The 10,287-nt window shown below is 43.3% G+C and overlaps 2 protein-coding genes and 1 long non-coding RNA gene across 3 annotated transcripts; 1 reads left to right on the top strand and 2 right to left on the bottom strand.

The window, feature by feature from the left end:
- Positions 1–258: 258 nt before the first annotated feature.
- LOC127535405 (uncharacterized) lies at positions 259–1,540 on the bottom strand. The gene is made up of 2 exons (XR_007944254.1): positions 1,419–1,540; positions 259–607 (listed from the first exon to the last, which is right to left on the bottom strand). It is a non-coding gene; the product is annotated as an uncharacterized LOC127535405 (long non-coding RNA).
- Positions 1,541–1,615: 75 nt separating this feature from the next.
- pter (phosphotriesterase related) lies at positions 1,616–8,672 on the top strand. Its single transcript, XM_022191146.2, has 5 exons — positions 1,616–1,722; positions 2,184–2,621; positions 3,083–3,348; positions 5,824–5,964; positions 6,658–8,672. The coding sequence occupies exons 2-5, from the start codon at positions 2,190–2,192 to the stop codon at positions 6,866–6,868; spliced, it is 1,050 nt and encodes a 349-aa protein (XP_022046838.1). The 5' UTR covers positions 1,616–1,722; positions 2,184–2,189; the 3' UTR covers positions 6,869–8,672.
- LOC110949235 (complement C1q-like protein 3) lies at positions 6,971–10,074 on the bottom strand. The gene is made up of 2 exons (XM_022191147.2): positions 9,064–10,074; positions 6,971–8,790 (listed from the first exon to the last, which is right to left on the bottom strand). The coding sequence occupies exons 1-2, from the start codon at positions 9,682–9,684 to the stop codon at positions 8,611–8,613; spliced, it is 801 nt and encodes a 266-aa protein (XP_022046839.1). The 5' UTR covers positions 9,685–10,074; the 3' UTR covers positions 6,971–8,610.
- Positions 10,075–10,287: the final 213 nt, after the last annotated feature.

Genomic DNA, 10,287 nt, shown 5'->3' with positions numbered 1-10,287 from the left:
GAAGCCAGCAGAAGGAAAACCTCATCTGGTTGTGAAGAAGGAGACTGAATGGACGACATCCTCAGTGAACCACTTCCTGTTTAACTTTCACTTACAGGACAGACCAACTCTTTCAGCTGTTTGTTATTCTCTGTTCTTAGTATTCACAGGTTGCATTTATCACTTTTAACTTCATCTCTGCTGTTGTTGCATAAATACAACACAGAGTACATGTTACTATCATTTATAGCAGATATGCAGCATTAAAACATCAACACATTCAGGGAAGGTTCTTCATTATTATCTTTATTGCACATTTAAAAACTATATTATTTAACAATTCTGAGCTGTAAAGATGTGTAAACACATGAAATAAATGGATGACATAACTAATGTGTTGCTGACAGTGAAGTGTAAAAACTAAACAGTCACAAGACAAGTTGTATTCTGAAGAGAGGAGCTGAATCTGCAGCATTATTATTACTGGAAGCATGAAGAGGACATCTGTGCTGCTTTTCCTCACAGTGATGAAGGAGAGAAGACTCTTCAAACAACCACAGCTGGATGTTCATGTTCTCTGTAGTTCTCAGTCCATCAGACTAGATGTTCCCAATGATCCAGACCAAGGCTGGAAGGAAAAGACACGAACAGTGAGGAAAAGATCTCCAAGGTTCTTTCATTCCAACTGATGGAACATTAAATATTACAGTGAATGCATCAGGATATGAATGGAACACAAGAGAGTGTTGTGTTTTGTTCTATTTTTTAATCTTATGGAAATATTTGTTTTCTTAAAAGAACATTTTACTGCCATAGATGGACGATAAAGTTTATTCTTAATATTCTAATGTATCATTAGCATTAACATGAGCTCCACACACTGTTGTAGAGGAAAAAAGCTGCTGTTCTGTTTTACATTAAATGGCAGCAGAAAGTATCACTTTGTGGATCAGTGTGATGGTGGATCGCCTTCTGTTACTGTTTCTGAAAGAATTATTTCAACAGAAGATTTTTCTCAGTGAAATGAACAGAAATGGAGATATTAACTCGGAACTTCTTCATTCATTGAACTGAGAGACAAACATTCATCTGTAACAGAGTTCTGTGGAAGAACATTAATATAAGATCTGCTGATCATTAATGAACAGCGAGAGATCATCTGTGACCAACAGGAAACTTAGCTATAGCTAACAGTTCACTAATATGGGAAGCTGACTAACCTTGTTAAGCACCACTGTTAACAGTAAGTTAGGAAACATGACCTGAGATTTACAGGACAATTCTAAAACATGATGTTCGAAAATGTTTATTATCAGAGGTTCCAGACTGATGTTAACTGACAGTAACTTCAGCTGCAGTAATGTAGGTCACTGCTTTATATGTGATATTGTCCAGATGTGGAGAAGAAAACAAGTTACTAAGATGACTTTAACACTTACCTGTAGAGTTTAGCTCCACTATGATGTTAATGTTGCTAAAAGCAGCATCTCTAAACCATAGACTGTGTAATAAATAATACATTTATCATACAGTCTATGCTCTAAACACAGCAGAAGCCAGTATATGTGGGCGGGACCCTCAGTCATACTGACCAATCACAGCTCTCCGTCAAAGGGTGGACTGTCGTCTCGTGATTTCTCGCGTTGACTGGGACTCATCTGGACATGCTCTTGAACTAATCTGTAGGAAGCTCAGCTGTCTGTGCTCGGCTGGTGGTGGAAGTGTACCGAAAAAAGAAACAAGGTCAGCAAACCGTGTTTCAGCAGTTTACACACATTTCAGGAGTTAATTTGCTAAAACTCTGAGTCCTCCTATATTTACTGCTGCAGCTACATACTTATTGCACGGTGCTTTCAGCTGATTTGAGCGAGTTTTATTTTGCCTCCACAGTTAGAACTTCAAGATTACCAGGCTGCAGGCGGTTACTGACTGCTTCTTATTTTTTTAAAAAAGCAAGGGCAAGTAGCAAAGAAGTGATAAAGACAGTGTAGCTGTTGTACTTGCACACTTTTAATAAGGAGTCTGTGCCGTCCAAAGGTCCTTCTCGTTCCTGTACTATCAAAGCAGCTGGTCAATGAGTTGCCAGACTTATTTTAGAACATACTGTGTGATCTGTGCACGTGTTGTACGAGATTACAGATGGTATCCCTGCTCTGACATGTCTTTTGCTTACTGAGTATCTCACTATTTTATGTCCTGATCAGATAATCATGTCAGCGCTGAGTGGGAAGGTCCAGACCGTCCTGGGTCTGCTGGATCCAGACCAGCTGGGCCGGACCATGACCCATGAGCACCTGAGCATGAGCTTCGAGTGCTGCTACTTCCCCCCTCCACCAGGGGATGAGGCCGTGGCAGAGAACCCATTCCAGATACAGCACATGCACTGGCTGAGACAGAACCAGTACAGCAGCCACGAGAACCTGCTGCTGCATCAGGAGGCCAGCGCCGTGCGGGACGAGCTGCTGGCCTACAGGAAGGCCGGCGGGGGCACCATAGTGGAGAACACCACAACTGGCATCGAAAGGGATCTGCCCACCCTGCGACAGCTGGCCAAGGACACCGGGGTCCACATCATCGCAGGAGCTGGCTACTATGTGGACTGCACACACACTGAGGCCACCAAGAAGATGAGTGTGGAGAAGGTGTGGTTCAGTCTGTGGTCCTGTGCAGAAGTTTAGTCATAAAGTTTTCAGTAGTTTATTCTGTAAACTACTTTAGTGTGTCTGGAACTGGCAACTGGTGCTTTATTGCTCAGTCATACGATTGGAAAAATGTAGCACATCTATTTGTTTTGCAGACAGCTTGATCTATCACCCATTCTCTCTACTCCTGCAGTGTTGATGTGCAAGGATCTCTTTTGTATCTTTTGATAGATTTGAATGGATTTCTGCCTGCTCAGTGTCGTTCCTCAGCAGTGACGCACTCAGAATGCTTGTTTACTCTTCATGGATATTTTGATATTATCACTCAGATCGAACAAGTGTTTAAGTTTTCTTTAAGGGAGGAGACAAATCACACAATGCTGTTTTGATACACTGATGTCTCAGTCAGTAGTTTATTAAGAGTGACGTCCTTCTCCAACTCCTCATTTCTGCTCTGTCAGCTCACAGACATCATCGTCAGCGAGGTGCTCCACGGCGCTGATGGCACAGACATCCGATGTGGCGTGATCGGTGAAATCGGCACCAGCTGGCCCATCACAGAGAGCGAGGCCAAGGTGCTGAGGGCCACAGCTCAGGCTCAGGCTCAGCTGGGCTGTCCAGTTATCATCCATCCTGGCAGGGACGCTGCAGCTCCAGCTGAAGTCGTTCGGATTCTCCAGGAGGCCGGCGGTGACATCAGCAAAACTGTCATGTCTCACCTGGACAGGTGAGAAGTCCCTGACAAGTCTGTTAGATACGGTCAGAATTAGAGCAACTTTTCTTCCAGGCCTCACTACCTCCTATCCGACATTTATTCTTCCTCTTACTAAAAATAGATGCGTAATAAGGATTCTCCATTCATTTCAGTATCTCTGTAGCTCTGCTTGCAAAGGAAGAACAACAACAACCGTCTCTGTTTGGTCAGATAAGTGTGAAACACAGTGAAGAGGCTGAAGATTCTCCTCACAGATGATGTTATTTACTGTAAGCATTGTAAGGTTTTCCAGTTGTTGTCTTGTATGTTAAAATATCCCTAAAGACACACTAATATTTCAAACTAGATTGGCATTTTCTGTATTTTTTGATAATAAAATTAGATTTTTTGGGGTTGCTGCACCAAATTTTTATGCTCTCTTTCCACTATCACTATTAAATGTAGGTGGAAATGCCAAAATACAATCTTTAAAAATACACATTAAATGATTTTATATGGATGTAATTGGAGTAAAACCTTAAACTCTTGCTTTTAATTAGAAAAATTCTGCTGCTTATAGAGATACTGCTATGCCACCATTCTTCCCATTTTTTTCCTCCACTTTCTGATACAAAAGCTTTGTGAACTATCATACAAACACTCTTTACCACAAGGAGGGGAGGGCTGTCTCTTCCTTGCCCTAATGTACTGAGACACATCTCTTTTCATTCGAGGTCAAAAGAAGTACCTCCGAACATAACCGTACATCTTACCAGCCCCTAGATGTCCACACCGATCATAAGACGTCCTCAGTACCTCTCCCCGGAATGTTGTAGGCACAACAACCTGAAAAACAGGACCACCAGTGAAACCTTTCTGACTCGGCTCCCATTTCCGGACTAACAGGTTGTTGTTTACCAGATAACCTGATGCAGAGCTCTCCCCATCCAAGAGCACGGAATCAACCAAAGCACTGAGGGAAGGATCAGCTCGTCGTTCTGCTACCAAGTCACCGTGAGAAACTGACAAAAGAGATTCAGGGCCTGACTCTGCCTGTCCATCCGGGTAGCTGTACACCCACCAGAAAACCTGTCATAGTTTACTGCAGATTCCCCCTTCAATCTGCGAGAACGAACAATGGAAGCATTCAGTGCAACAGGGTCCACCGTGCCACCTTTAGAATAATTTCTTAGAGGACATTCAGCCTTCCAGCGTCCCCTGCCTCTACAGTAGCGACAGTATTTTGTCCGATCATTCTGTGCCTCACCCCAACCAGACCTGTCCGTTCCATTCTTAACTGCTGCGTGATGTTTACCAGCAACCTGAGCTCTGAAGTCATAGCCACCACGATGTGTTAGCACATAGTCATTGGCCAGAGTCGCTGCCTCCTCTGCTGTCTTCACCTTGTGTTCACCTATGTAGATGGCAATGTGTGGAAGAACTGAGCCTTTGAACTGTTCCAGGATAACCAACTCACACAGAGCATCAAATGCGTGAACGTTCAGGGAAGAACACCATCGATGGAAAGGAGTAGTCAGCTCTCTGGTAAACTCCATGTGCGTCTGGTGACCAGACTTCTCCCATGATCTAAATCTCTGGCACTAACTCATATGTTTTAAGATCAGCAGCTTTGACCAAAGCATAGATTTTACTGTCTGCTATACTGAGTGCATTTACAACAGATTCTCTATTAGAACCTGACAGAGGAGAACACCAGTTAAAGTAATGAGAACTTCAAACAATTCACAACTATATTCTCATCACAAAAAACAATTCAAAATTCAGTCAATCAATTTAAAGTTGTTCGGACGAGCCCCTATTTTGTCACAACCTGGGTCAAAGGAAGGACAAATGATGGAGAAGACCCATGGCAAATTAAAGTTGAATGCCATTTATTAACAAAGCTGAGGTAAATGTGCAATCAGTTCATCAGTCATGTGTGTAGCGAATGGATGTGTGATCGTGTGTGAGAAAACAAAATAGCTTCACCAAACCATACCCCTGGAAACCCGAGAGAAAATAGAGGATGAGCCCCATTGCCAGCTAAAACACCAGTTTATATTGGAGCCAACCCAGGTGTCAGCCATCATGGCCAATGAGCCACTCTCCCAGCTCCTAGCTACCAGCTGAACAGGAACAGGTCCTGAGGCCTAGGAGCTGTCACAATTTGAAACATTCGGGATCAGTCTACACTTCTTAGAGAACTTTTTTAGGAATGTTAAAAACATACATTTATGAAGAAGCACTTGAAAAGTTTGTCATATACATGTAATTTGAGAATGAAAACCACATTATTTCACAGTATTTTCTTCACCGCTTTAAAACTTTTACTGACAAGCTGCAAAGAAAGTTGGAATAAAGGGTTTAATTTTTTAAATCTGCTTTTTGAAAAAAATCTAGTTTTCCCTTTGTTCAGATGTTCCTCTTTTCAGGTCTTACCCTCCATGGAGTAAAAAGCAAAACATCTGAGCACACTGACTGCATTTGCTTTCTGTTGCTGACTTGCAGGACTTTATTCGAAGACGGGGAGCTGCTTGAGTTTGCTAAGCTGGGAAGTTACCTGGAGTATGATCTGTTTGGAGTGGAGATGCTGATCTACCCGTATAAGCTGGACGTAGACATGCCCAGCGACTGCCAGAGAGTGAAGGCGTAAGTAACACTTGTCGCGATTTAAATAGTGTTTTGCGTGTTTCTTGTGAGGAGGCACTGAACTAAAGTGTGACTATACTGACGCGTACAGTTTTAAATCTTAACTGTAACATTTGTGCTCAAATCCATCTTTCTTATTCTTGGAGAGAATCCATTCATTTAATCCATCCTGATCTCCCGCCACAGTAAATGGACCTGCGTTGCACGGTCTGTTTTGATCACAAAATATATTGAGCCACATATGAAAGGAGCCTGCTCACTTCATTGTCATTTACGCCAACATGCAAAAGTTTGGGGTCACTTAGAAATGTCCTTATTTTTGAAAGAAAAGCAGTTTTTCTCAATAAAGATAACATTAAATTAATCAGAAATTCAGTCTAAATATTGTTAATTTGGTAAATGACTATTCTAGCTGGAAACAGCTGGTTTTAATGGAATATCTCCACAGGGGTACAGAGGAACATTTCCATCAACCATCACTCCTGTGTTCTAATGCTACATTGTGTTAGCTAATAGCGTTGAAAGGCTAATCGATGATTAGAAAACCCTTGTGCCGTTATGTTAGCAAATGAATGAAAGTGTGAGTTTTCATGGAAAACATGAAATTGTCTGGATGACCCCAAACTTTTGAATGGTAGTGCACCTAACATTCAAAGCTGCTCGTCTCTCACTCGTTTCTTTGCTCGTGTTCAGCTTGGCGTTGCTGGTGAAGGAGGGCTACGAGGACAAGATTGTGATCGCACACGACATCCACACCAAAAACCGTCTGACCAAGTACGGCGGCCACGGCTACTCTCACATCCTGAAGAACATCGTGCCGAAGATGCTGATGAGGGGCATCTCACAGCACCAGGTGGATAAGATCCTTATCGACAACCCTAAACGCTGGTTGACCTTCAAATAAATCCAAAAACAAAAGATGTTACACAAGGAATGTAGCCAATACGTTATCTTCAGATCATGGCTCCATACCCAACAATGAACACTAGAAGATCTTTGCAATAACCACAATTTAAATTCATTTATTAATGTGCTTTAGAACCTTTATACCAACAAGTTCAGAGTTAGTCTGTAATTAGTCTTTAATTTCAGTCTTCTTAAATTTTTCAGCGGAGCTGATGTTTCATGACTTCATCTTTTGAAAGGAAAAGGATCACAGGCTGTAGTTTCTTCCAGCTGAAAGCGTTTTTATAGATATTCTTATTGATTAAAACCTAATTTTATATTTGTAATTATACATTATTAACTTTGTACGCAAATGATATGAAGGAGCCTTGCAGGATCACAGTGCCTCTCATTAAGCCGCCTTGTTTTAGCCCCATTTATGCCACGGAAAAAATCGTTTGTTTGCAGAATGTGATTACAGTCGAGGATAAATATTTCCAATCTCCACAGGTTCTCTGCAGCGGTGCTCACAACTGTGGTGCTAATTGATTTTTTAATTTCAATGTCAATGTCATAGCCACTTTATTTGTGTTTGTAAGTGACATTTCTGCAAACACGTTGTATGGGAGGGGAAATAATGAGCATGTCGGTAATCAGTATGCTACTCTGCTCTTGACACAATGCGGCTGTGTTAGATGAGTTGTCCTGTTGCCCCTCACTGGGTGTCTGTGTGTCTATGGGAGGCTGAGTGTCTGGCAGGCCCAAATGAAGGACATGTTCTCCTCTCATCTGGGAACAGGTGGCCTCACAGGGTGACTTCACCACATGATCAATGGCACGATCGCCACAGCTGACTGTGCGAGCCGCAAACAGCTATACAACTTTGATTAATTTTCAGAGAGGATTACAAAGCGAGGCGCAGGATTTAATTTGGCATTACATTTTAAGCGGCGGTCCTCTTTGGAGGGGCGTAATAATCAGCGAGCAGATTGATGAATGTTGTCGAGCTGGAGGAAACATATCTGTTAGCGTGGCCGGCCAGTTTTGTGATGGTGACTAACCACCAGACCACCCTGTCGCCCCAACCAGATGTCATGTTGACACACACAAGAAAAATGATCCATTTTGTGATAGCGAGCATCAGAAGGGCCCTTTACAGAATGTTTGTTTCTCTTTAAAGTCTCTTTATGCTGCACAGTGTTAAAATATCAACTTTTATAGACATGCATAACTACAGCTTTGAACACTTTCACCCAGAATGCAACAACTATGACATATTTTTGGAAAATAAAGCACACAAGGGGACGAACAACACTGTCAACAGAGTATGTGAGTACAATATCAGCATCTATAATTGATCGCTAAGGGTCAATACATTGAACTCTCAATCTAAAGTCACTCAGCTTATGTTACCACAGCAGCTACAGTTTGTTTGACATATGAGCAAACTTAATTTGCAAAGCCTAACAGTTCATTCAGGGTGCACAAGCGACACTAATCAACCTGACATGAGTACAACTCAGTGCGGTACAAAATAAAATTCATTATTGTTTTCCTGTAGTTACATTGTCAGCTTGTCATATTGCAAGGTGCTGTTTTCTTTTTTGCATGACTTCCTCCACATCTCCCTTGATTCTTTTGAAATACAGAAACGGTGAGCTCTGTCTCTAATAATCCGGCTGACATTGAACTGAGCACGAGCAGTGAAGCAAACTAAATGTAGAGCAGCTCTTTCTCCCCTCAGCTGAGCCCCTCCGTGTTTCAATCAGCGTACAACATGAAGCCGGAGAAGGTGCTGTACTTGTTGTTGTTGCCCCCATGCGCCTTCCCGCCGTCCAGCTTTATATAAATCTCGTCCCCGGGCTCCAGATGAAGAACAACACTGTTGCTGGCGTAGTCGTAGTTCTGGTCGGCGTCCTGTGCGATGGCGCTGGCTCTCACCTGGAAAGGAAATTTGGCATTTCTGATTATTTTGAAATCAGCACCGCGGAGAGCTCCATCAGTGATTTTGATTCATGCTTTGAACAACCCTCACACAACTTCACTAGAGCCTTCTTTATGGGTCTTTGTCGCTACAACTTGTGCGTAAAAACGCAAAAAAAGTAATTATATGGCAACTAAATTCTGTCTTTTTAACTGTATGTTGCAAACAAAGACTACAGAATAAAGTGAAAGCAAATTAAAAGATTGTTTCGTAATGAAACTGAGTCCTACCTGGTTGTTTTTACAGAGGTCAGCCCACATGCTTGTTCCATCCCCGCCTCGCATCAGCACATGGTAAACAAAGAAGTAAATCCCCGGTATCGAACAGGTGAATTTTCCGCTGGAGGGATCATAGTGATTGCCGAGATTTGTGACAACGTCGTCGAACTTCAGCACTTCATAGCCCTCATGCTGCTTCTTCAGTCCTGCGTAAAACGCAATCTTTGGAATAGTGTTGTAAGTGGCTGCGCTAATGGCTCCATTTGGCCCATTTGCTCCAGGCGCACCTGGTGAACCTGGAGGGCCAGGTACCCCTCTTTCCCCGGGTGGGCCAGCAGGTCCGGGCGGCCCGGGTTCACCAACCGGACCCCTGGGTCCCACCCTCCCGACCCGCCCCGGCTCTCCCTGAGGACCCTGGATGAACGTGGGAAGCGACTGAACCAGACGGTTGTCTTTGATCGGGTTGGTTGCCTTGGCTGTGGCCGTGGCCGCGGTCCCGTGGGAGTCACACACCATTTGGCAGGATCCGAGCATCTCGTAGCGGGCTGGAGGTCCGGCGGAGTTCACCACGACCGGAATCAGAACCACCAACACCAGCACCAGCGCGACGCCACAAACACCAGTTGCGATCATCTGCGCTCTGCGGATTCGCGGTGTTCTCCCAAGTGGATGGTCTTCCAGCCTGATTGTGGGTGATATTTTCGCAGAGGGAAGAATCTGACCCGCTCTGGTTTCGTGCTGCAACTTTTGGAGATAAAATAGTCCTTTAAATGTTTACGCGCAAAAGTAACCATCCACAACTTTTAAGCGTTGCAGAATCCGAGCGGCAGGTTCATGTCCACGTTTTCAGCGCAAGATAAAAATCACAAGAGAAGGTTTTCTGGGTGGGAAAAACTACAGTCTACGGCTCAAAGTCGGTCGTACAAGTTTCTGCCTCCACGGAGCCACAGGAGAGAATGGGCTCGAAATTAACCGATGCTCGTTTGTGGGTTTGGAGAGTGAGGGGAGGGCTGAAGGTGATGGATGGGATAGAATCCATGCATTTCTTCAATCAAAGGAGAGAAAGTGAACAACATACAAACACTGATGCAACTTGGAAGCGTTGAAGCGTGACTATTTCATTCTTTTGCCTATTTGTTTTTGAGTCAGGGAGCTACTTTGTTAAAAATTCAACGGAGGTTTTATGCACTATGTATTACTTTTCCTATTGATTTTTGCAACGTTCCATCCCACAAC

This window comes from Acanthochromis polyacanthus, chromosome 9 (assembly GCF_021347895.1).
Source record: "Acanthochromis polyacanthus isolate Apoly-LR-REF ecotype Palm Island chromosome 9, KAUST_Apoly_ChrSc, whole genome shotgun sequence".
NCBI lineage: Eukaryota > Metazoa > Chordata > Actinopteri > Pomacentridae > Acanthochromis > Acanthochromis polyacanthus.
This window is presented reverse-complemented; position numbering and strand designations above follow the sequence as displayed.

What these genes read in the sequence shown, in the direction of transcription:
- pter (XM_022191146.2), top strand. Translation starts at nt 2,190, where the DNA reads ATGTCAGCGCTGAGTGGGAAGGTCCAGACCGTCCTGGGTCTGCTGGAT. An exon ending in AGAAGATGAGTGTGGAGAAG is followed by an intron (nt 2,622 to 3,082) that starts GTGTGGTTCAGT and finishes CTGCTCTGTCAG; the next exon opens with CTCACAGACATCATCGTCAG. An exon ending in GTCATGTCTCACCTGGACAG is followed by an intron (nt 3,349 to 5,823) that starts GTGAGAAGTCCC and finishes GCTGACTTGCAG; the next exon opens with GACTTTATTCGAAGACGGGG.
- LOC110949235 (XM_022191147.2), bottom strand. Translation starts at nt 9,684, where the DNA reads ATGATCGCAACTGGTGTTTGTGGCGTCGCGCTGGTGCTGGTGTTGGTG. An exon ending in ACCTCTGTAAAAACAACCAG is followed by an intron (nt 8,791 to 9,063) that starts GTAGGACTCAGT and finishes TTTCCTTTCCAG; the next exon opens with GTGAGAGCCAGCGCCATCGC.